This window comes from Canis lupus, chromosome 5, assembly GCF_003254725.2.
Source record: "Canis lupus dingo isolate Sandy chromosome 5, ASM325472v2, whole genome shotgun sequence".
Classification (NCBI taxonomy): domain Eukaryota; kingdom Metazoa; phylum Chordata; class Mammalia; order Carnivora; family Canidae; genus Canis; species Canis lupus.
In genome coordinates, this window is record NC_064247.1 from 57051649 (window position 1) to 57077021 (window position 25373).

At 49.4% G+C, this 25373-nt stretch overlaps 1 protein-coding gene across 4 annotated transcripts in view; it reads right to left on the reverse strand.

The window, feature by feature from the left end:
* The window catches only part of CFAP74 (cilia and flagella associated protein 74), a 65866-nt gene that overhangs the window by 13694 nt on the left and 26799 nt on the right, over positions 1-25373 (reverse strand). For all 4 annotated transcript variants that reach the window (XM_025427475.3, XM_025427469.3, XM_025427468.3 and 1 more), the window contains exons 14-23: positions 24928-25046; positions 22669-22735; positions 22162-22251; positions 14284-14448; positions 12859-13015; positions 4597-4673; positions 3899-4021; positions 2537-2658; positions 936-1064; positions 661-748 (exon numbers count right to left, since the gene is read on the reverse strand). In XM_025427475.3, the coding sequence (XP_025283260.1) occupies positions 661-748; positions 936-1064; positions 2537-2658; positions 3899-4021; positions 4597-4673; positions 12859-13015; positions 14284-14448; positions 22162-22251; positions 22669-22735; positions 24928-25046 (1137 nt within the window). The remainder of the gene's footprint in view (positions 1-660; positions 749-935; positions 1065-2536; positions 2659-3898; positions 4022-4596; positions 4674-12858; positions 13016-14283; positions 14449-22161; positions 22252-22668; positions 22736-24927; positions 25047-25373) is intronic.

A 25373-nucleotide genomic window follows, 5' to 3' on the forward strand; every position in this document is an offset into this window, starting at 1 on the left:
AACCTGGTTACTTGCAGTCCATTTCGCAAATGTCTCCACTCACAAGAAAGGCAGAAAGGCAGAAGCATTGCTTCGACCTGGTGGCCAGACACAGGACTTTTTTGGAAAAGGCCATCTTGGGCATCCCGGGTGGCTCAGCAGTTTAGTGCCACCTTCAGCCCAGGGTGTGATCCTGGAGACCCAGGATAGAGTCCCACGAGGGGCTCCCTGCATGGAGCCTGCTTCTCCGTCTGCCTGTGTCTCTGCCTCTCTCTCTCTCTCTCATGAATAAATAAATAAAATCTTAAAAAAAAAAAAAAAAAGGAAAAGGCCACCTTCCTGTAGTTGCTGACTTGGGAGGATAGGAAGGCAGGTGCCAACGAAGAGGGGAGTAACCCTGGTTAGGCGAGGCATGGGGGGTGTATGAGTGCAGGTGCACGGTGTGCAGACACTGTGAGTGGGCACGTGGGCACAAGTGGGTTCTGGAGCCAGGGGGACGCCCCTCAGCCCTGCCCAGCTCTCCAGGATCTGTCCTTGATCCACAAACACCCAGCCTTCATTCCCACTGTGTAGGGGATGCTGGGGTCAGGCCGCTGGGACCCACCAGGGCCCTGCCTTCTGGGGGGTGGTGCTCAGGTCCCCAAGAGTGCCCCACGTTCCCAGGAAGTGTCCCACGCAGACCTGGTCAGCCACCTGTATTGTCATCGGGGCCTCCAGGACTCTGCTTTCCTTGTCGAAATACTTCCCTGCATCTTCTGGGAGGGAGTGTCTGAAAGAGACAGGACACACTCAAAAGTACTTTTCTTCTTTATACTTGGTGGATGACAATAAAACTGACCTGTGAATGGTGCTTTGGGGTCACACAGGAGGTACAAGTGGTAGGCAAAGTAGGACATGTGAGAGGCAGGAGAGGCGCTGCCTGCAGCCTCCCTGCCCTGCAGCCCCCAGGCACGCACCGCGGCAGGAACTTGAGCTGCACGGCATAGGAGGACTGGGCCTGGATGTAGCCTGTCTCCGGCAGGAGCTCCACATGCTCCCGCAGCTCCTTGCACACTTCAAACTTCAGACGCAGGGCCGCTTTTGACCTGCAGGATGCCGGGGGACATCAGACAGCAACGCTGTGGATCTGTTCCCACATCTGCTCCTGCACACCCCTGGCACTCGCACCAGGCCAAGTGCCAGTGAAGGTTCACCACCCTGCTTGCTCAGGGGCTGAAGGGCAGCCTTCCTCATGAGGGGTTCCTACAAACAGAAACTCTGCCATGGAAATATGGCCCCATTGGTTCTCAGAAACCTGAGTGTTTTCTGGGCAGACTGTGCAAAGTGTGGGGGCCTGGAGGAGTGTGGGGGCTGGGCTGGGGAGGGGCTGGGCCCCATAGGCCTGGGGCACCTAGCCTTGGCTTTGTCCCCACCTCCAAGTCCAGAGCTGTCAAAGGAGGTAGTGTGGGCCCCACCAATCACAGGAGGCTAGTTAGTGCCTCTTGCTCCCTCACCCAAGCCCCGAACCCCCACCCCCTTCCATCTGGGTTCAGCTGGAACCTTCCCTATTTCCACCAGGAAGCTCCCCCACTCCCTTGCCTGCATTTGAGTCTCCACAAAGCCAAGTGACCTGGCCGACTGTGTCACAAACACATGCCCTTGCAAGCTCATGCACGCACATACATGTACACATACCCTGAGTGTGCAGCTGGGGTCTTCATCTACCTCATAGGCCCAGGGCTGCTCCCCTCAGCCCCCCCCACCCCGAAGGTAGCTGCACCACCGTCCTGATATAAACTGACTGGCAGAGGCCGGCTAGCACTAGTTCCACACACAAGTTCAGGGGGGCCCCTCTCGAGTCCCCTGATGTGTGTGATCCTGGCACTGAGACAGGCAAGCCCCTCCACCAGCATGGTCACAGAGGAAGTCTGCAGGCCCCACACATCTGTGAACCACTTCTGCACTGGCAGCAGGGCCCGTGAACCCCCTGCCCCCTCCCCACCCTCCCTGCATCAGCAGATGCCAGCACCAGGCCTGTGGGGAACAAGCGTCCCCCCACAGCACCAACCACGGCATTTGCCTACTTGTCTCCACCTAACTTGTACTTTAGTAAAAAGTTTTTAGGAGTGACTAAGTTTTTAGGAGTGACTACTCTGGAGCCTGGATGTCTTTGCAAAACCCCACAGATAGAACACGCTTCTTTCCTCAGGGGTTTGTCCACACGGCCTCACTCCTTGTTTTCCTGTCTGTGTTTATGATGCACCAAGTACCTGGGTGTGGAGGGGTGAGCATCCCCTTGTTGCTGGAGCCACCCAGACTTACTCTCCTAGAGTAAAGAGGTCAGAACCAGAGATGGATCCCACTGAGCTAATGTCTAGCTGCAGGTGGGGCTGCTTCCTACTGAGGCTCTGGGAGCATCCCTTTCCTGGCCCTTCCTGGGGTCTAGAGGCCCCACCTCCGTGTGCCCATCCAATTCCCTCTGTGCCTGACTCTGGCCCTGCCACCCCTCGTAGGCTGTGACCCTGAGAGTCAACTCCTCAGGTTCTCAGCTGAGTGGCAGCGTGGGACCCGGGCTCACCGTGTATGCACAAGGACAGAGTCCTGGTATAGCCGGTCATACATGCATATCTTCAGATCTACGTTGGGTTTTGGTACCCAGACGGGCACGTCCATAGCAACGCCCATGACTCTGAAATACAACTGAGTTTGAAGGTGAAAAGTCAGCAACACACATTTCTGTTGGCAAAGTGGGCAATGACGGTGAGCACTAACACCACCCAGCTGCAGGATGTTTGTAACTCATACCAGTATTGGAAGGTCACTGATCAAACCAGCCATGTTTTGGGGTCTGAGCCAGTTTTCATAACATACAGTTTAAACAATCCTTTCTATTATCAAAATGTTCAAACATAAAAAGAACAGCACAATGGATTGTCATGTTCCCATCACACAGCTTCATGATTATCCACATCTTTAGCTGTTTAAAAAACCTCTTTCATTACAGAATAACATGTCTCACAGAGAGATGTACACTTTATAAAACTTTCCCAGCAAATACAGAATGGAGGCTCAGAGGTCTCGGGGGGACCAGGGAGAGAGGGAACCACTTCTCTCCCTTCCATGGCCACTGGCTCCTCCCAGCCAAACCCTGAGTCCAGGTCTCAGGAGGTTTGGGGGTGTGTGGGTGTCCTGAAGGGACAGCTGATGCCTAACAGCCCCTCTTGGGCCAGGCAGGGTCTAGCAGGGGAGGCACCATCCTGGTGTTACAGTGGTGAGCTGAGGATTCCATGGGCCTTCCTCCAGGACCCCTGGCCTGGGACGGGGGCCATGGAGCCCAGGACTTGCAGGACATGTGACACATAGGACGGCCCAGCCAGCAGACCCCAGGCCACAGGGTCCCTGGGGCAGAGACCAGAAGGCTGCAGGCTGAGTGCTAGGGAACGACATGGGGAGGCCGTGAATAATGTGAATCATTCAGTTCAGGAATTTGTATGCAGCCTTTACACATACGTGCACACATTACATCGATAAACTCAGTTTTGCCTTTGGTCACAATAGACATTTCAACAAATTTAAAAGAACCAGAGTTTGCAGATCATGTTCTCGGAGCAACATTTAATAAACCTATAAGTAAGTTAATAAATACATGATAAAAAGTAATGAGTAAAAACTTTAAGTATTTGGAAAGTTGGAGAGGCATTTCCAGTAATTAAGAGCAAGGGCTCCGTGTGTGCACAGATGTGCATGCAAAGGCATGTTCGTGTGTATGTTGGCTATGGTGCTAACCATCTGTGCTACCAACTGGCTGTCTAGGCGTGGATAGCACAGGCAGCTGCCTCACAGGGCTGTGGTGGGGGGAGCACAGAGGGCAGGCATCCCGCGGCCCAGGGACAGCCTGGGCTGCAGTGAGGAAGGCAGGAAGTGGCAGTGGGGCACTCACAGTTGGGCACTGCTGATTCTTAAACATGACCTTGAACATGCTGTGGATGGTTCCTGGGGTGACTGGTGTGAAGATGACTGGTACCTTGATGGAGCTGAAGGGGCCAATCTCACCCTCCGTCACCTGAGAGGGAAGAGATACCACAGACCCAGTCAGGCTTCACATTTCTATCAGGGCACCTCCCCCTGTCTTCACCAGCATGAGGTGCTGGTCACCATGAGTGTGAGTGTCCCTGGGTGGCCTGGCCCTGCCCTTCGAGGGTTCACTGCTCACTGCCTAGCATCACAGCTTAACCCTTCCTGGGATGCTCCAAGTGTGTGTACTTGCTCTCTTGATGACTTAGGGCCCTTGTGTATGTGCATGAACACACACATACACATGCACACACATGTGCACACACTGACACATGCATGCACACACACACACACACACACCATGCTCCAGGCAGGGAGGCCCTGACCATGTTTTCTCGGAGGGCGACCCAGTGCCTTGTATCCAGGACGCTGTCCCTGCTGCTGGCCCGGACTCAACTTGGGATTGGGGTGGCCACAGGCCAGTTGATAGCGCAAGCTGCCTGAAGGCTGTGCGTTCAGACCAACTAGGTCTGGCCCAGTGGAAGGGCAACCTGGAGGAGGGGTAGCAGGTCAGGGACGCATGGCTGGAGGAAGGTGGGCTGGGAAGCAGTAGGCCTTGCTCACCTCTCCCAGCGAGATTTCCATTTGTTCCTCACTGGGGGGTATGGTCATGACAGTGGTCACGGTCACTCCCTCTGATTCTGGAAAAGAAGGGCGTCCAGGTGAGAGGTCTGGCCAGGTAGCCCGTGGGGCCCAGGGGTGAGCTGGGGTGCCAGGGGGATCTGGCCCCTCCATCTCCAGGACCACCAGCTCCCAGCCAGCTCCCTCTCTCTGGTGCTGCTCTGCAAAGAGGAAAGACCTAGTGACACACGAGGGGCAGAGCGGGGCTTCTCAGGGGGACAAAGACAGTGGGCACCATGGCCTCTGGCGCTGGAGGCTGGGGGTGAGCAAGGTGGCCAGAGCTGCAAGGCCCTAGCTAGGGGAGGTCAGGTAGGTGAGGGAAGCTGGCTGTGCATGGCCAGTGGGGTACCGTGGCCTGAAGGTCAGGGCTGGAGAAAACAGAGCAAGCTGGCCCTTTGGGGGTCAGGGGATTGGGGAGTGGGCTCACAGGGGTCTCCTATTCAGAGGAGAAACAGGGAGGCCCAGCAGAGAGGAGGGCTGCTGCAGAGGGAGTGGGGAGGGGCTGACATGCAGCCTAGGGGTGGAGGCATTTCCGGGCCCAGGGAGCAGAGGGACCAAGGTCTGGAAGTTGACAATGGTATTGCCCTCCAAATGTCCCAGCCTAACCCCTATTATTTAGTTTTATCTGCGTGTGTGCAGCTGGTGTGTTCCCATCTCTTGGCCATGTGTCGGGAAGGCCCCTGGAAGCAGAGGCTGATTCCTCTGGTCTGAGAAGGTCTTTCTGTGGACTTTGCTCACGAAGACAGAACTTATGGGAGAGGTGAAGGTTGGCACCCTTCCGAGTCCTTCTGTCCTGGGCGGCCTGGCCTGGCTACTGTGTGGAGCCCTGGAGCTCTGTGGCAGCCTGCCCTGGGCCCTGCACCTGACATGGTGTCATGTGCCCCGTGAGGCTGGACTGTTACCCTACAGGATGGTGTGCACTATCTCTGGGGCCTGGGACTGATCTGGGCTCCTCCCATTTGGCACACCTGTCACCCCACTCAGTGGCCACACTGTCACCTGGATGAGGGGGCAGCTGACTGCCCCCATGGTGATGCGTATGTCCTTGTCTGCTTCAGGTGTACAGTTCGGACCTGAAGCCGGGCAGACTCTAGGGGCAGCTCTTTGTTCTGTGTGGATGGTGCTTGGGGTCTCTTGGTGTCCCAGTGTGGAACTGTGTCGAGCCATTGGCTAAAAACATGGTGAGCTTTCATAAATTCTAGAATCAGGCTCATTAATGAAAGCTTTCTTTAATCATGCATCCAGTGCTGTTCTGTGCTATCAGCATAGAGTGGATATTTACTCACTTCCAGGATATGAGTTTACATGTGTTTCGACATTCTAGAAAATTCTCAGCAAGCATGTTGCTAAATACGATGTTTCTGGCCTCGAGCAGACCGATGAGACCTCCTCCCTCTGTCCTCCATGGCATGTACATTCCTTCTTGTTTCCAGTTCTGGCCCTTTATCTGTGGTGAGAACATTCCCGGGTCTCTCCTCCATGGTGTCTCTCTACGGTTCATCCTACTGACTGGGGTTCCAGTTACAATGACCACATTCTCACTTCTAGAAGTTTTACTTGGTTCATTTTCAAACCAGCTTCATCTCATCCTTCGGGATGGTTTTCCATGCATTGAGTGAGTATGCTTGTTTTCTGTTCAGCATCTGATAATACCAGTATCTGAAACATGCAAGATGACAGTGCTCTGCTGCTTATGTGTATTGAGTGATTTCCACCTCTTTTATGAAGGAATAATTCACATGCAGTTAAAATTCACCCCTTTCAGCGTAGCCTTGACAAATGCATAGTGTCTAGCTGCCACCAGGATCGAGATATGGAACAGTTCCATTATCCCTGAGCCCCCCGATACTCCTTTGTAGCCAATCCCTCCCCCAGTTCCTGAGTACCACTCATCTATATCATTTTGCCTTTCCCAGAATGTCACATAAATGGATTCATGATTTGTGGTTTTTTGAGCCTGACCTTTCCCTGACCATTGATGCCTTTCTGATTCATGCATGTCGTGGTATGCATCACTAACTCACTCCCTCGCGCGGCAGGGCCGTGTCACCATGTCTGTGCACTAGTCAGCAGCCGTCTGCAGTTATACATAAACCCTCTGTAAACATTCACGTACAATTTTCCGTTCCGTTATAGTTTTCCATTTCTCTTGGTAAATACCTAGGAGTGGGGTTTCTGGGTTGTTTGATGTTTGCTTACTTGGTAAGAAAATGCTGAACTCTTCCAAAGTTGCTGCATATCCAGCAGCAGAGGATGGGATTACAGTCACTTCTCACCAATGCTTGGTGTTGCCAGCTCTTTGTCTTTTTTTTTCTTTTTTCTTTCTTTCTTTTTTAAAAATATTTTATTTATTTATGAGAGACACAGAGAGCAAGAGAGGGAGAAAGGGGGAGAGGCAGAGACACAGGCAGAGGGAGAAGCAGGCCGGGTTGCCCTTTTTTTTTTTGGTTTTGATCTAGCTGTCTTAATAGGTGTGTAATGGACATGCACTGTGGTTTTATTTATTTTATTTTTAAAAAGATTTTATTTATTTATTCACGAGAGACACACATACACAGAGGCAGAGACATAGGCAGAGGGAGAAGCGGGCTCCCTGAGGGGAGCTCGATGCGGAATTTGATTCCAGGCTTCTGGGATTGTGCCGAGCCAAAGGCAGACACTCAACCACTGAGCCATTCAGGTGTCCCTCCACTGTGGTTTTAATTTATTTTTTTTAAACGTTAGCTGTTTTTTTTTTTTAAAGTTTTATTTATTTAATTGAGAGAGAGAGACAGAGACAGAGACAGAGACACAGGCAGAGGGAGAAGTAGGCTCCATGCAGGGAGCCTGATGTGGGACTTGATCACGGGACTCCAGGATCACACCCTGGGCCAAAGGCAGGCGCTAAACCTCTGAGCCACCCAGGGATGCCCTTCCTTAAATTTGACATATGAGTGAGATCATGATATATGTCTTTCCTTGACTTATTTCACTTAGCATAATACTCTCTAGGTCCATCCATGTCATTGCAAATGGCAAGATTTCATTCTATCTTATGACGAATATTCTATTGTATATACCATGTCTTTATCTATCTATTGATGGGTGCTTTGGCTGCTTCCATGATTTGCTATTATAGATAATGCTGCTATAAACATAGGGGTGCATGTATCCCTTTGAATTAGTATTTTCATATTCTTTGGTAAATATCTAGTAGTGCAATTGCTGGTTCACAGGGTAGTTTATTTTTAACTTTTTGAGGAACCTCCATACTGTTTTCCAGAGTGGCTGCACCAACTTGCGTTCACACTAATAGTGCAGGAGGGCTCCCCTTTCTCCACATCCTCACCAACACCTGTTGTTTCTTGTGTTGCTGATTTTAGCCATTCTGACAGATGTGAGGGGATCTCTCATTGTGGTTTTGATCTGCATTTCTCTGATGATGAGTGATGCTGACCATCTTTTCACGTGTCTGTTGGCCATTTGGATATCTTCTTTGGAGAAATGTCTGTTCATGTCTTCTGCCCATTTTAAAAATTGGATTATTTGTCTTTTGGGTGTTGTGTCAGTTCTTTATATATTTTAGATACTAGCCCTTTATTAGATATGTCATTTACAAATATTTTCTCCCATTTCATAGGGAGAAATTGTTTTTTTAGTTTTGTTGATTGTTTCCTTTGCTGCACAGAAGCTTTTTATTTTGATGTAGTCCCAATAGTCCCAAAAGTTTTGCTTTTGTTTCCCTTGCCTCAGGAGACACATCTAGAAAAATGTTGTTATGGTTGATGTCAAAGAGGTTACTGCCTGTGCTCTCTTCTAGGATTTTGATGGTTCCACACCTCACATTTAGGTCCTTAATATATTTTGAGTTTATTTTTATGGTGTAAGAAAGTGGTCCAGTTTCATTCTTTTGTATGTAGCTGTCAAGTTTTCCCAGCACCATTTGTTGAAGAGTCTTTTTCCCATTGGATATTCTTTCCCCCTTTGTTGAATATTAACTGACCATATAATTGTGGGTTCGTTTTTGGACTTTCTATTCCGTGTCTATTTTTGTGCCAGTATCATGCTGTTTTAATTACTGCCATTTTATAATATAACTTGAAATCTGGAATTGTGATATTTCCAGTTTTGTTTTTCTTTTTCAAGATTGCTTTGGCCAACTTCAGGATCTTTTGTGGTTTCACACAAATTTTAGGATTATCACAGGATCGTGCAGGTCTATTTTTGGACTCTGTTCTGCCGCATTGAGTTCCTTTTTTTTTTTTTTTTGCCGCATTGAGTTCTAACTGTGAAAAATGCTGTTGGTATTTTTTGTTTGTTTGTTTTTTGCTGTTGGTATTTTTTTTTTTTTTTTTTTTGCTGTTGGTATTTTGATAGGGATTACATTAAATATGTAGATTGCTTGGGTAATATAGACATTTTAACAATATTTGTTCTTCCAATCCATGAGCATGGAATGTCTTTCCATTTCTTTGTGACATCCTGAATTTCTTTCATCAGTGTTGTATAGTTTTCAGAGTATAGGTCTTTCACCTCTGGTTAAATTTATTCCTAGATATTTTATTGGTTGTGGTGCAATTATAAATGGGATTGTTTTCTTAATTTTTCTTTTTGTTAGTTCATTATTATGTTAGGAATGCAACAGGGGCACCTGGATGGCTCAGTGGTTGAGCATCTGCCTTTGCCTCAGGTCCTGGGATCAAGTCCCGCATTGGGCTCCCCATAGGGAGCCTACTTCTCCCTCTGCCTGTGTCTCTGCCTCTCTCTGTCTCTCATGAATAAATAAATAAAATCATTAAAAAAAAGGAATGCAACAAATTTCTGTACATTGAATTTGTATCCTGTGATCTTACTGAATTCATTTATCACTTCTAGCAGTTTTTTGGTGGAGTCTTTAGGGTTTTCTACATATAGTAGTATCATGTCATTTACAAATAATGAAAGTTTTACGTTTTCCTTACCAATTTGGATGCTTTTTATTCCTTTTTTTTTTTTTTTTTTAAAGATTTTATGAGAGACACAGAAAGAGAGGCAGAGACACAGGCAGAGGGAAGAGAAGCAGGCTCCATGTAAGGAGCCTGATGAGGGACTCGATCCTGGGAATCTGGGATCAGGCCCTGAGCCAAAGGCAGATGCTCAATTGCTGAGCCACCCAGGCGTCCCTTTATTTCTTTTACTTATCTTATTGCTGAGGCTAGGACTTCCAGTACTAAGTTGATTAAAAGTGGTGAGAGTAGACATTCTTGTCCTGTTCCTGACCTTAGGGAAATAGCTCTCAGTTTTCTATCACTAAGTATGATGTTGGTTGTAGATTTCTTCACATAAGGCCTTTGTCATGTTGAAGTATACTCCTTCTGACCCTACTTTGCAGAGGGTTTTTTTTATATTTATCATGAATGGATGTTGTACTTTATCAAATGCTTTTTCTGTATCTATTGAAATGATCATATGGTTATTATCCTTTCTTATATTGATATGACATATCATTCATGTTGATTATTTGTGGATATTGAACCACCCTTGCATCCTAGGAATAAATCCCGTTTGGTCATGGTGAGTGATTCTAATGCATTGTTGGATTTGGTTTGCTGATATTTTGTTGAGGATTTTTCCATATACTTTCATCAGGGATATGGGCCTATAGTTCCCTTTCTTTGTGGTGTCTCTATCTGGTTTTGGTATCAGGGTAATGCTGGCCTTATGGGATGAATTTGGCAGTTTTCCTTCCTTTTCTGTTTTTTCACAATAGTTTAAGAAGAATAAGCAGTAACTCTTCTTTTAATGTTTGGTAGAAATCACCTGGGAAGCCATCTGGTCCTGGACTTTTGTTTGTCGGGAGTTTTTTGATTACTGATTCCATTCATTGCTGATAATTTGTTCAAATTTTCTATTTTTTCCTGCTTTAGGAATTTATCCATTTCTCCCAGGTTGTTCAATTTGTTGGCATGTAGGTTTTAATAATATTGTTATAATTGTTTGAATTTCTGTGGTGTTGGTTGTTATGTCTCCACTTTCATTAGTGATTTTATTTATTTGAATCCTTTCTCTTTGTCTCTGTCTCCTCTCAATGAGTCTGGCTAGAGGTTTCTCAATTTTGTTGATCTTTTCAAAGAACTAGCTCCTGATTTCATTGATGTGCCCTATTGTGTGTGTGTGCTAAGTTTCTATATTATTTGCTTCTGCTCTTTTTTTTTTTTTTTCCTTTTCCTGGGTTTGGGCTTTGTTTGTTCTTCTTTTTCTAGCTCCTTTAGGTATACGTTTAGGTATAAGGACACTTTTCTTGCTTCTGGAAGTAGGCCCGTAGTGCTACATTTCCCTCTTAGAACTGCTTTTGCTGCATCCCAAAGCAGGTTATAATATTTAAAAAATGGATCATACTTTTATTTTATTTTTTTTATTTATTTATTTTAATTTTTATTTATTTATGATAGTCACAGAGAGAGAGAGAGAGAGAGGCAGAGACATAGGCCGAGGGAGAAGCAGGCTCCATGCACCGGGAGCCTGATGTGGGATTCGATCCCGGGTCTCCAGGATCGTGCCCTGGGCCAAAGGCAGGCGCCAAACCGCTGTGCCACCCAGGGATCCCTGGATCATACTTTTAATGTCATATCTAAAAAATCTTTGCCCAACACATGATGACATGGACTTTTCCTCTATGCTTTGTTTTAGAAGTTTTATGGTTTTAGATTTTACATTTAGGTCTATGATTTATCTTGTAGTATTTGTGTACAATGTGAGGAATGGTTGGAGGTTAGTTTTTTAGTATATGTTTATGTAATTGCTAAGGTCTCATTTGTTGAAAAGACTGTTTTGTTCTCCAAGGAATTACATTTGCATCTCTAGTGAAGATTGATTGGCCATATTTGTGCAGGTCTATTTTTGGACTCTGTTCTGCCCCATCAAGGGTCTGTGTCTCTCCCTTTGCCAACACCACACTGTCTCGTCACTGTAGCTTTAGAGCAAGTCTTGAAATCAGGTAGTCTGTGTCTTCCAACTTTGTTCTTCTTTTTTAAAACTGTTTTTTTAAAAATATTTTGTTTATTCATTAGAGGCACACGCAGAGAGAGAGAGAGGCAGAGACACAGACAGAGGGAGAAGCAGGCTCCATGCAGAGAGCCTGATGTGGGACTCGATCTCAGGACTCCAGGATCACGCCCTGGGCCGAAGGCAGGTGCTAAACCGTTGAGCCACCCAGGGATCCCTCAAAACTGTTTTAGATATTTTAGGTCCTCTGGGTTTCCATACGAATTTTAGAATCAGCTGTCCATTTCCACAGAAATGCCCTCACATGTCCAGTGGCTGCTGGCAGCTGTGCTGGGTGCTGGAGGGAGTCTGAATTGGCACAATCATGTTGAAAAAGAACTTAACATTAGCCAATAAAGGAGAGACGGCAAGAATGTGGCAGGTGAGCCTTGCAGACGCAAATGCACGAGGGGTGGTGTCTGGCACACCCTGAGGCCCCACATGAGACTGGGCTGCAGCAGGTTTGTGACTCAAGGTGTGTTTGTGAGAGCAGACGCCACACAGCGGCGGAGACAGGAAGAACAGCTCACGGAGCAGCCTGAGCAAGGGGACTGACTGCTCGGCTTCTGTGTGTAAGTGGCTGAAACAGGACAAAAGCCTGCCACTCCTGGATGTGTGTTGAAGGGGAAACCAAACGAACGGGGAGGCAGGAGGGGACGGGGACAGTCCCAGGAGCAGAAGGGGGCATGTCAGGGTGAGGCCGGGCCTGGGGGAATGTCCTTCCTTCTGTGCCTGGGGCTTGGGACTAGAGGGGCTGCCTGTTTCCTGACTCTTCTGTGGACTGCCCTCACTGCCCTTTCTATTGGCAAAGCTGGGGAGGGGGCCAAGACACCTCAACCCCCCAAGACCCTGTCAGTAGAGCTTCCCAGTCCTCCCTTCCCTCTCTTCCCCCTTTGTCCTGCTGCTGCCCCACTGAGGGCAGGGCTCCTCAATTGTACCAACAAGGACCCCCAAGCCTGGTGGTCCAATGGGAGTTCCTAAAAATACCCTGTTAGCTTAACTGTGACTGCAAATTTCAATCCACTCCACAACCAGTATTTGTTTGAATGTATCTATTTCCTTATTAATGTCGAAGTCCTAGAAAAATACCATACAGTCCTGCCCTCTGGCACCCCCGGGGGCTCATCAGAGCCTCCTGGGAGGCAGCAAGTGCTCCAGGTGCTCCCAGGAGTCTGCCCCCCAGCCCCGCTGGGTCCAGCTCACCTGTGGGGTGCCCTTCTTCCTGCTCCTTGTTGTCCAGCTCCTTCTTCTGGCTTTGCATGTCAAAGGGAGAGGACTCATTGCCCTCCATCTGTTGCTCAGAAGGGCTGATGATGATTTTTTCGTAAGAACCTTTATCTTCATATGTGAACAGACTGCTCTGAAAAGGGAACATAACACTTTTACTAGCAGTTTTCCATTTGCCTTTCCCACTCAACTGCCCAGACCTCTGTTGCCAAGGAGGGCCACATGGAGAGCCTAGCCACAATCATCCTCCTTGGCTCCCTCTCCCACCTGAGCCAAGCATGCATATCAGGGCAGCAGCTGGCCCAGGGGCTCAGGGCCCAACCCTGCCTCACTTGTCTCTAGCCCAGGCTGGCTCTTCCTTGTTCCACATTGATGCTCTACCCTCCTGTCTTGGGATGCCTGGTCCCATTCCCCCTGTGGGATCGGAGCCCCAGGCCCCAGCTCCACTCTCTTGGCTTCAGCTCAGATGCCTGCAGGCCTAAGGGCTGACCCAGCCTGCACCCCTCTCCTCACCCACCATTGCCCTGGCCGTGTTCTGGGTTTACACCCCCACCCTTACCACCCTTGCCCCCACCCCACTGGTCCTCTGTCCCCTCTGGGGGAGATACTTCTGAGGCCTTTGCTAAGAGCCCTTAATAAGTAGACCAAACGGGATCCCTGTGTGGCGCAGTGGTTTAGCGCCTGCCTTTGGCCCAGGGCGCGATCCCAGAGACCCGGGATCCAATCCCATGTCAGGCTCCCGGTGCATGGAGCCTGCTTCTCCCTCTGCCTGTGTCTCTGCCTCTCTCTCTCACTGTGTGCCTATCATAAATAAATAAAAATTAAAAAAAAAATAAGTAGACCAAACTTTGAAGTAGCTCAGTGCTTCTTACAGGAAGTTTCTCTCACCCATCCTTGCCCCCAAAAGACCTCCCAGTGTCCAGTGAGTGTGATGGAAGTTGTTTCCACAGATAGGGGCACACCGTGTTGCTCTGAGGTTGTTCTCAATCACTTAGCAGCATGTCTGCATGGCCTTCCCATGAAAAGACCATTGCTCACCTCACACCTTTGGAAAAAGTGCAGGAGCGGGCAGGGTTTGCCTGCGGTGTTCAGGCCGTGTCCTCTTGGCCAGCCTCCTGCTGGGACTTCATAGGTGCATCAGGAGAAAGGTGGTCCCCTGTGGCTCTCAGCCACCACCCTGTCAGCCACCACACACTCCAGTGGGGTCACTGTGGCTCTAGGTGTCCTCTCACGGAGCCCAGTCTCTCCCACTCTACCTGACGACACCCAGCCCTATGTTGACAGACTCTTTCCTGTCATGTCAGTTTTATACTCACAGGACTGTGTGGGGTGCGAGGAGGCCTCACGCCTTCCCCTGGGTGAGCAGCCACGGCTCATGATCAGGACAGGTAATATACTTACTATTTTCATGACTGACTGGGAGAGGTCCATCTCATAGGACTCTGAGGCCCGAACAAACTTGAACCTGGTGCCCAAGCCCCCGATGTTGGTCAGTGTGATGATCCGGGACGTGGTCTCCCCCACCACATAGCTGCCAAAGTCAATGAGCTCCTTGTCGAGGGACAGCTGCCGAGAGACCCAGGAAGGAGCCAGGGTAAGTGTGCCAGGCAAGCTCTCCTCTCCCACCTGCTGCCCTACGGCCCTGAGGGTACCCTGGAGCGCTGGCCCCTTCCTCTGGTACCAGGCCAAGTCCTACATCTGGTTCCAGGGGCCTTTGCAGACCCCAGGAACACGGTCCACATCCTAGAAATCCTCAGTTTGTGGATTGATCACGACAATTTGGGAGCTCCTAAGCTTCAATTTTTTCTCTTTTCTTTTCTTTTCTTTCCTTTCCTTTCCTTTCCTTTTTCTTTTCTTTTCTATTTTTATTTTTTTGCTTCAATTTTTTAAAAGTCCAGTCAGTTAAAAAGAAATGAGCTATCAAGCCCTGAAGAGACAAAGAAATCTCAAGTGGCACATTGTTAAAAAGGTACATACAGCAATGCCAACTGTGTGGCATTCTAGAATGTATGGCATTTTGGAAAGAGGTCAGTGGTTGCCAGCAGTGTGGGGGCGATGAGCAGGTGAACACAGTGGGGCTGAGGGGCAGTGACACCATTCTGTGTGATTGGAGGGGTGGTGACAGGTCCTTATAGCTTTGTCCGAGCCACAGGACGCACAGCAATTAGGGCCCTGTTACCCACCATGCACCCTGGGACCCTGGGGCGGAGGGGACAGTGGAGACTGGGGCACCCGGGAAATTCTGCAGCTGCCTCACAATTTTGATGTGAACCCAAAACTGCTCTAAATAATAAAGTCTATTGAAGAATATATCATTTGGGACTTTGAGGAAATTTCAACAGAATGGGAAATGTCATACAACCATGTCTCTTGGTCACGGTTTGAAGAGACAACCTGAGTAGGGACAGTAGGGAATAGGTGTGGAGCTAAGTGACTCTGGGGCAGCACAGAGCCTGCAGGCTGGGTGATCAGGGCACGGGTGGTGGCTGGGGGAGCCACGCTCTCCCTGTTGGACCTGCTTACAGGTCAGCAAGGGGAAGAGACTAGAACGATCCATGTGGTCCTAGATTAGAGGTGGAGGTGTCCGTATGAAGGTTTGGAAGTGCCAACATCCCAGCTCCGATGGCCACATCTTCTGTGCAGATACCCGTTTATTTTTTTTAATTGTATGTATGTATATATATATGTATGTATTTATTATTATTTTAAAGATTTTATTTATTTATTCATGAAAGACAGAGAGAGAGAGAGAGAGAGAGAGAGAGAGGGAGAGAGAGGCAGAGACACAGGCAGAGGGAGAAGCAGGCTCCTTGCAGGGAGCCGGACGTGGGACTCGATCCTGGGTCTCCAGGATCACGCCCTGGGCTGAAGGCAGGCAGTAAACTGCTGAGCCACCGGGGCTGCCCTGTATTTATTTATTGAGAGAGAAAGAGTGTGCATGTGAGCAGGGTCGGGGAGACTAGGGCGGGGGGAGAAAGAGTCTTAAGCAGACTCTGCACTGAGCAAGGAGTCCGACTTGGAGCTTGATCTACTGCCCTGAGGTCACAACCTGAGCTGAAACCAAGAGTCAGGAGATGAACTGGCTGTGCACCCCCTACCCCAGCGCCCCCAGATACTGGTTACTAACATCACTCTCCAGGAGAAGAAACCGGGCTATCTAGGGAGAGGACTTACTCTAGGATGGGGGGCAGGAGGTGCGCAGATGAACCTGGCATGTTATCTGGTATTAGAAAGAAAGGAAGTGTGCTCAACCAGAAGTTGTGAACACAGTAATAGTCGAGTGTCAGAGGACCTCAGGGCCACTGAATTTCTTCTAAGAAAAATGTGAGCAGCAGCAGAAAGTTGTATTTGATTCTAATTCGAAGAGTGAAATCAATAAATAATTTTTATAAATTAATGAATGAGGAAGAGATAAATCTCCTTTACAGAAGAATTCCAAATAATCCACATGTCTGTTTGAGTCTCTCCTGCCCCTCTGGCCCTCCCACAGAGCACAGTTTGGCAGGAGGATGGCAGAGCAGAAACATTATGGTGAGGAAATCACACTGAGTCAGGTGATGAAGGTCATGGGGCACTGTGAGGCATGGTGGTGGTACATGTGGGGCTGTGTGTAAATGTGTGAGTATGGGTGTGCATGCATGTGGGGCTGTGTGTGAGTGTGCACACGTGTGCAGGTGTGTGGGGCTGTGTGTGAAGGTGTGGGTGTGCATGTGTGTATGGAGTACGTGGGCAGATGACCTGTCTCCTGGCTGTAGGTCACCAGACTTCCAGAAGCCACGTGTGGACAGGATGGAGGGTGGCCCTTCTCAAACATGCTGAGCTGGAGGCAGTGCCTCGGTGGGCCTGGGTTGCTGCCCTGGAAAGGGGCTGGTGTGTTCTAAGTGTGGGAGCAACAGGTCACAGGTGAAGTCAGTGGCTGGTGGGCTGCACTGTGGGGCACCTTGTGTGCCCCTAGCAGTTCTCCCTTCTTCCTGTTTATGACAGAGCCCGAGCTTCAGTGGAACATGGGCTCTACTGCCCAGTCTACCTTATAGCCAGAGGTCAGCATGCCACCATCACTTCCAGCTCATGAGGGGGACCTCCCTTCCCCCTTCCCTCTGACTGGGAAGGTACAATGCTTGGAAGCCATTTTTTGAGGGTGGCAAGGCAGCATGCCAGCCCAGCCCCTGACCCCTGAGGCAGAAACAAGTCCTTGCTTAACTGAGCTACAGTCTTACAGTCTTAGGCACCTTTGTCATGGCAGCTCCACTTGATGATCTGATGATCAAACTGCAGGGAAGCCCAGAGGACACTAGGAGCCTACGCTGGGCATTTGACGGCCCTTCTCTGCACTTGGCAATGGGCCAGCCTAGCAGATGAGTGCTTTCCAGGTCCATCCAGAAAGGAACCTGAGGCCTGCCTCTGGGGGAGCAGGGCTTCCAGGTGCCCAGCCTTCTCCCATGGCCGAGTCCGGGGTTTGAATCTTGACTCCACCACATACCTGCTCTTTCTGAGGGCCTGTTCCCCAGCAAGTACTGCTGCTTTGTGCCATGAGCTGCTCTGAGAAGGCGGTGTCCACACCGCGCGGGGGTGGCTCAGGAGCCCTGGAGCATTGGTTGCTGGAGGCAACGTGTTCTGTAGCACACATCAGCTCTCCATGGCTTCTGTGAGGCTCAGCAGCCACCAGTAGAGATGCCACTGCCCTGGGGCCATAGTGCACAGGCTGTGTATAAACCTAAGTGGGGGGATCCCTGGGTGGCGCAGTGGTTTAGCGCCTGCCTTTGGCCCAGGGCGCGATCCTGGAGACCCGGGATCGAATCCCACGTCAGGCTCCCGGTGCATGGAGCCTGCTTCTCCCTCTGCCTGTGTCTCTGCCTCTCTCTCTCTCTCTCTGTGACTATCATAAATAAATAAAAATTAAAAAAAAAATTAAAAAAAAAAAATAAACCTAAGTGGGGGCCCAGGGCTGCCATGGCCACGGCTGGGCCATGTGAGCACCAAGAATGGAGACTAAAAGATCAATTTAGTCTTTAGATTGTGGAATACACAAAAGCCGTTGAATCCATGAGGAAACAGGAAGAGAGAGGACCTAACTTGCCACCATGAGAAGTGATAACTACCAACTCCTTATGCTAAAGACTAGTAAAGAAGTGAAAACATAGGGAAAGCAACAAGTCAGTACTGAAAACGGCCTTCTGAGCCTCCCCTGTGGGGCTGGAGGCCAAGGGGTTGAAACCAGGGAAGCACAGCTGCCTCTCGTGACTCATCCCTCCTCAGGAAGGGGCTGCTTCAGGCAGGAGGTATGGTCATGGCTCAAACCTTGAGTTGATGGCCCACTTGGTGGGGAGGTGGCAGTTGGTGCCACACTGGGGTTCAAGACAAGGTGGCGGGTTGTTGCCATGTTATCGGCAGCATCAGTGGCAGACGGGAGAAAGACTCAGGGGACTCGGATATGACATATGACAACAGGTGTCGAGTCTGAAGGAAAGTGAGCAGAACCTACAGGACCACGGGTGGGCCACCATTGGTGGACTAGAAGCCACATCACAGAGGTCCTGGCAGTGGAAGACAAGGAACATGGTCCTAACTCCCAAGTTTGATGAAAGACATGAATATAAACATCAAAGCAGCTCTCTGAACTCTGAGTAATATGAACCCAAAAAGACCCATGTTGGGACACATTACAATCAAACCACTGAGACCAAGAAGGGGAGGTGATGACCCAGTGCACATGAGGCCTGGCAAGGTCATCAGCAGATTTCAGAAACTCTGGAGGCCAAAGGGCAGTGGGTGGATGTATACAAAGGGCCTAAAGGGAAAAGCTGTCAACCAAAAGCCTCTCTCCAGCAAAACATTCCCAGATGAACAAAAGCCGAGGGCCCTGCAAGAAATGCACCTGGAGCACTCTGAGGCCAAACGGGGAGGAGACTCAGGAGACAGTCACTCAAAGCCATCAGGGGAAATACAGCCTCAGTAAAGGTGAGCGCACGGGCAACATAAAAGCAAGTGTTCTTGTCACAGGGCTTTAACTGTGGGTTTTGTTCTCACATGATTTAAGAGACTAATGCTTTTTTTTTTTTTTAAAAAAAGCAGGTATTATTAGTCTAAAAGCTAATGTTATCATCACTTTGGTTTGTAATCCACATTTTGCTTTCTACATGAAAAGAGACTAATGCGTGTGAAATATTTTGAGTTCCTGGTTTTGGACACACAGTCACAAAGATGTAATTCTGTGACATTAATACCCGAGCCGTAAAGGGGCAGACATTCTATCAGCTACTGGACTTCAGCTGCGAGAAATCTGAGAAATCTGAGTCAGGGTGCTTTAACGTCAGGATGTGAAATGGAATCCCTTGGTAACCACAAAGGAAATAGCGACAGAATGTATACAAAAGGAAATGGGAAGGAATTTAAATATTTCACTATAAAAAAAATCAACTAAACACAAAAGAAGACGGTGATGCAGGGAATGAGGTTCAGGAAGGCAAGGAGTGGCAAACAGAAGCACGGCCTCCGCACCTACAGGCTTGACAAGGACAGACATTCTGACACATGCGGCAACAAGCAGGACTCCTGAGGACAATCACAAAAGACAAATACCACGTGATTGCACTTACAAGGCACTTAAAGCATTCAAATCCCCAGAGACAGAAGGTGGCGAGGAGGCGCCCAGGGCCATTGCAGTTAGGTGCTGCCTGGGGACAGAGTTTCCATTCTGGAAGGCAGGAGAGTTCTGGAAAGCATGGAGGTGGTGCCTGCCTATTATGAACGCATGTAATCTACTGAAGCGTGGACTTAACACTTGGCTAAGATGGTAAATCAACACAGTGTGCGATCTTGAGGGTGTCCTAGCTGGCAAACAGCGATGGGAGGTGGTTTGGGGCAGCTGGTACATGTGAGTGTGGACCAGGTAACAGGCCGGGAGGAGGCATGTGGATGTTGCAGGGGAGAATATTGTTACTATTGTGACCTCTCGTTCATTCCCGCTTTCGGTCTTGACATCCCGTGCTGTCCTGGAAAGGGGGCTTCTTTCTCTGCTCCACTGATGGAACATGTTGCATGTGACTTGTGTTAGTCAACATTGTTAGGAAATGCAATGAGGGAGGTTGTGTGGGTGGCCCTCGTTTCCAGGGCTGTGGCTGTTATCCATGAGAAGCTACTGCTTCGTTCACTTGTATCCTGAAGTGAGCCACCTGGCCAAGCCCAACCTGACAAAATACTTGCTGCTGAGATAAGCTGCTAAATGTAGGAGTGGTTTGTTACCCAGCATCATTGCAGTAAGTGCTGACTCATTCACTAAGGAGGGGCCATGGTTGGTGGTTTCTGCAGGAGAATCTCCTTTATTCTACATGAATGTGGAAGTTTTTTAAGGCTGAGGTGTTGATATTGCTGGTTTACTGGGAAGTGGATCAGCAAAGCACACACCAGGCAGCACATCCTGTGTGGGCTATTTTTTCTGCTTTTCCTTATGTTTGAATTTTTTCTTAAAAAGAGGATCAGTGATGACTACATTTACCATGACGAGCACTGAATAATGTATAGAACTGTCGAATTGATGTTGTACACCTCCAACTAATACAACACTGTATGTCAACCACACTCCAATGATAAAAATTTTAAAAGTAAAGAATTTTAAAAGACTCAGTCCTACACAGCAGAGGTAAACAAAATGAAAAGGCAACCTATAGAATGAGAAAAATATTTGCCATCCAAAATATATAAAGAACTCACTCACACAACTCCCGGCATGGAGCCTGCTTCTCCCTCCTCCTGTGTCTCTGCCTCTCTCTCTCTCTTTCTCTGTCTATCACAAATAAATAAATCTTTAAAAAAAATAAAAATAGGCAGGGACACCTGGGTGGCTCAGTGGTTGAGCGCTGCCTTCAGCTCAGGGAGTGATCCTGGGGTCATGGGATTGAGTCCCACATCCAGCTCCCCACAGGAAGCCTGCTTCTCTCTCTACATGTGTCTCTGCCTATCTGTTTCTCTTGTTAATAAATAAAAATAAAATCTTTTAAAAAAATGGACAGAGGACCTGAACAAACATTTTTCTTTTTTAATTTTTTTTTTAAATTTTTATTTATTTATGATAGTCACAGAGAGAGAGAGAGAGGCAGAGACACAGGCAGAGGGAGAAGCAGGCTCCATGCACCGGGAGCCCGATGTGGGATTCGATCCCGGGTCTCCAGGATCGCGCCCTGGGCCAAAGGCAGGCGCCAAACTGCTGAGCCACCCAGGGATCCCATTTTTCTTTTTTTAAATAGACAATTTAAAATTAAGGCAGTTCTTATGGATGGAGCACTCAGGTGGTTGATCCATGGGGTACTACGCAGCTCTTCTCCACTACCCTGAACACACATTCTTCTAAAGGACACATGTAGACAGCCAACAGGTGTGTGGAAAGTTACTCAACATTGCTTGTCATCAGGGAAATGCAAGTCAAACTACAATGAGGTGTCACCTCACAGCTGTTGGAACGGCTAGAATCAACAGACAGGTGTTGGCAAGGATGTGGAAAAGGGGAACCCTCATGCACTGTTGGTGGGAGTGCAAACTGGTGCAGCCACTGTGGAGAACAGTCTGGAATTTCCTCGAAAAGTTAAAAGTAGAACTACTCTGAGATCAGCAATCTCATCTCCAACAATATATCCAAGGAAATGAAACCACTAACTCAAAAAGACACCTGAAACCCCATATTCACAGCAACATTATTTACAATAACCAACCAATGGGGACAGCTTAAGTGTCTGCCAGTGGATGAACAGATAAAGAAGATGGGGTATATGTACGATGGAATAAAAAAGAAGGAAATCGTACCATTTGGAATAGCTCAGATGAACGTTGAGAGCACTTTGCTCGGTGAGAGAAGCCAGGCAGAGAAAGACACTGTACGACCTAACTTATGTGAGGAACCCACAACCCCAGCTCATGTGCAGACAGCAGAGGTGGTTGTGGGAGGTAGTGCAAAGGTACAAATCTCAGTCATCAGGCCTGGGGAGGTGTCCACAGCATGGTGACTATAGTTTCAGAAGGAAATAGAGGGGACATCACAGAGCATCTGAGGTGACCGAGTCTCCTGAGATCAGCCCTGAGGTCTCCCGGTGGCTGCAGGACTTGCCCCTGCTTCCCAGCGTCCACATGAACACTCACTTGCTCAGAGCAGTACTCGAGCTCTCACCTGCCCAGGCCGCTGCTCCAGCCTCACCCGAGCTGTGTGGGACCGAGGCCCAGACCTGGATGCACTGCTTGGTGCCACCAAGGCTTCCCTGGAGGTACTGGCTCGGGAGTCTCTGGACTTACCGTGCATTTCTTTGTGGAGCACTTCAGTGGAACAGAAAATCCACCCGTCTGAGCCAGAAATGAGACGTTTCCTTCTAGATCTTTGTTTATCTAAAAAACAAAACACCCCAACCACCATAACGTTTGTAACTTTGCCTTGTCTTCAGAACCATGGGCTGGACCTGGGTGTGGCGGCAGCAGGAGGAGCCCCACACTGGCCACGGACCCTTAGGACACTTGAACATGCCCCATTTAGACCCAAGAGCACCAACGGATCACACCTGCTGGCTCGCAAACCATCAGGGCAGCCTTGTAATTCTTCCTAACATCAGAAACATTGCTGAAAGTGTCTGGAAACAGAACAGGGGCCTGTGTGACCCCCACTGAGGCCCAAGTTTCCCTCCTCCAGCACCAATCACACCGATGTCTGCAGAGCCCAAGGAGAAGCAGAGACCCAGTTCCATCCACCACTCACTCACAATGGAGGAAAGTCCGTTTATATCACCTGGTTTTGGGACAGGCACTCACCATGGGCTTGAAGGTGACAAGTACTTCGCAGGACATCCCGGCTGACATGGGACCAGGGGGATCAAAGCTGCAGGCACAACAATTGACAGGATATGTAATCAGAGCAGTGGGAAGGCATAGTTGGACAGAAGCAGACACTTGAGTGGGTCTCTGCACTCCTTCCCGCCTGTGCTGGGCACTGTGGCCCAGTGCCCCAGTGCCCAGGTCCCAGGAGACACTCAAGTAACATCTGAATGTGTGCAGAGTAAGGGAGTCGATGGGCAAATAAGGCAGGTCCCCAGAGGGGGCAGATGCCACAGCGTGAGCAGTACTCACGGTTAAACTGGGGACATGAATGTGCCGGCCTGGAACCACAGGCCTAGGGTTTCAACACCAGCGAGAGGGGTATGAGCCAGGTAGGGGACTCACACTGACCCTGAACACAGCTGGGACCCTCTGAACCCCATTTTCCATGAAACAGGGAGATTTGAGGGCAGTCGGCCTGTCTTGGTCTGGATCCTGAGTGAGAAAAAGAAGCTCCCAGAGAATTTCTAATGTGGGATGTATTTTCAGAAGGTTGGATTTTACCAAAGGTGCTTGAATTAGAAAGATATAAGCTAAAAATTTAATATAATTGTCTCCCCCCTGGCTGGTAATGACCCCACAGCACCAGGCAGAAGCAAATCCAAAATGTCTCTGGTTGGGAGGGAAGGTTTTTGATGCCACATCACAGAGACCCAGTGGGGCAGAATCCCTCTGGTGAGAAGATGGGAATCCCAGGTTGGAAAGGACACATGTAAGCCAACAACATACGTGCAGACAGTAGGGTCAAACTCCAAGGTCCTCGGATGAGAGAACGATTGAATGGTGACTTTAAAAGATGTAACATTAAAACTATCAACAGACAGAGAATCACAGATATGAGAAGGGAACAAGGTACCATCGAGATGTAGCTGCGGGCCTGAGGCAGGAGGCAGGACTTTGAGAAATGAGAAGTATGGCCACTGAAATCAGAGACTCAGTGAGCAATTTCAACAGCCAATTAGACCCAGAGTGAGAAGGGCCAGGTGAGCGTGGGACTCGAGACCACACCTGGACATATGGCTGGAGAGGTGTCCACAGTTGTTCAGAGGTCTGAGTCCTCAGGGAGCCCTAACACATCTAAGAAATCAGCCCACACCTGCAGGACACGGGAGACAAGGAGGTCTCAAGGTGGCCAGAGGGAAGCCAGACAACCCACAAGGGCTGTACCTTTGGGCTGGAAGCCAACTTTGCAACAGCAGTCATAGGGACCAGAAGATGGAGGGTGATAACCGCAGTGTGGGAAGAAAGTAGCTGTCCACGAGAGATTCAGCTCCAGCCCCCTCAGGGAATGCTTCAGGATCGACTCCCCAAGACACCCATAGATCAGCATGAAGAATGAGTGGACCGCAGGTACATCCTGGGCCTCCAGGACAGGACAGGACAGCGTAACAGTGCTAAAGGGCAATTTCTGGGTACGCTCTGCCCACATAAGCCTTTGCAGAGCGGGGAGAGTCCAGAATGCTGCTGGAAAGAGGGGGGGCACACAGATCCCACGTCTGACCTACAAACAGTGCCCGGAAAAGAATAGCATGTCCTATGTGGGAGAAGCTGACCAGAACCCAGGTCAGCAGGCACAGAGTGTGGGGACAGGTCTCAGGGATGGGTGGTAGGTACCTGCCCTGCAGCCATGCACTCCAGCCAGGAGTCCTAGCGCCATCCTGGGTCATTGTGGGCCTCCAAATCAATTAAAAGCTAGCAGAAACCAGGAAGAAACTTCCTTAAAACCAAAGGCAAAATGCAAAGGAGAAGAAAAGAGAGACACTGTAGTGGAGACAGCAGGTCTGCCTGAGAAAGATGTGGGGAAAAAGCAAGGAAGAAGCAACATTAGGGGGGCCAGGTGGATGGAAAAAGACCCACTCATGCACCAGTGGGGTTCTGCAGAAGGAAAGGGAAACATGGTGATAGAATGGACATGCAGACAGTTGGAAGGGACCATTCCGTGGCAGGGACGGGTCTAAGCTTCACACAGAAAAGGCCCAACAATTGCCAGGGGCATCTTGGCCAGAATGGGTGATACACTACAAGAAAGGGCATGTGGCCGCCACACCCGGATCATGCAAAATGAGGTTGGCCTCCAACAACACCCACACAGGGAGAGAGACAGTGCAGCCTCCAGCAGAAGGTCTCACGCGGAAGCACTGGCTGCGAGGTGGGAAGGCGTGAGAACCACCCACAGCCCACGCCACAGCCCCTCACTCTATGTGGATGAAGTCCCGGAGATGCTCCTCCACGCCCACCAGTTTACAGTAGTTGATGGTGTATGTGGCGTTTATCAACGTGATCTTCTTCTTGTACACTTTGCCGATATCAAAATCCTGGGAAAAGCAGAAGTTATTTGGAGCCTGTTGGAGGGTGGCCACCTCTGTGAGCATGTGGTGACTTTCCTCACATCCGATGGCCACTGTGAGGATGCCAGAGGAAGGTCTGGGGACAAGCGTGAGGGCCATCCTCACAGACCAGGAGCAGTTCCCCAGGTTTCCTGACCTGGGAAGAGCCCCTCTGGGGGTGCACGAAGTGCAGGGAGAGTGGGGTGGGAATTGGCTTTCTGGGGAGCCAGGTTGGTGTGGGCTAGGCCGGAGCCCTACTGGGATGGACAGATGGATGGATGGACAAGGGACTGCATGCCAGCCCCGGAGCCCCCG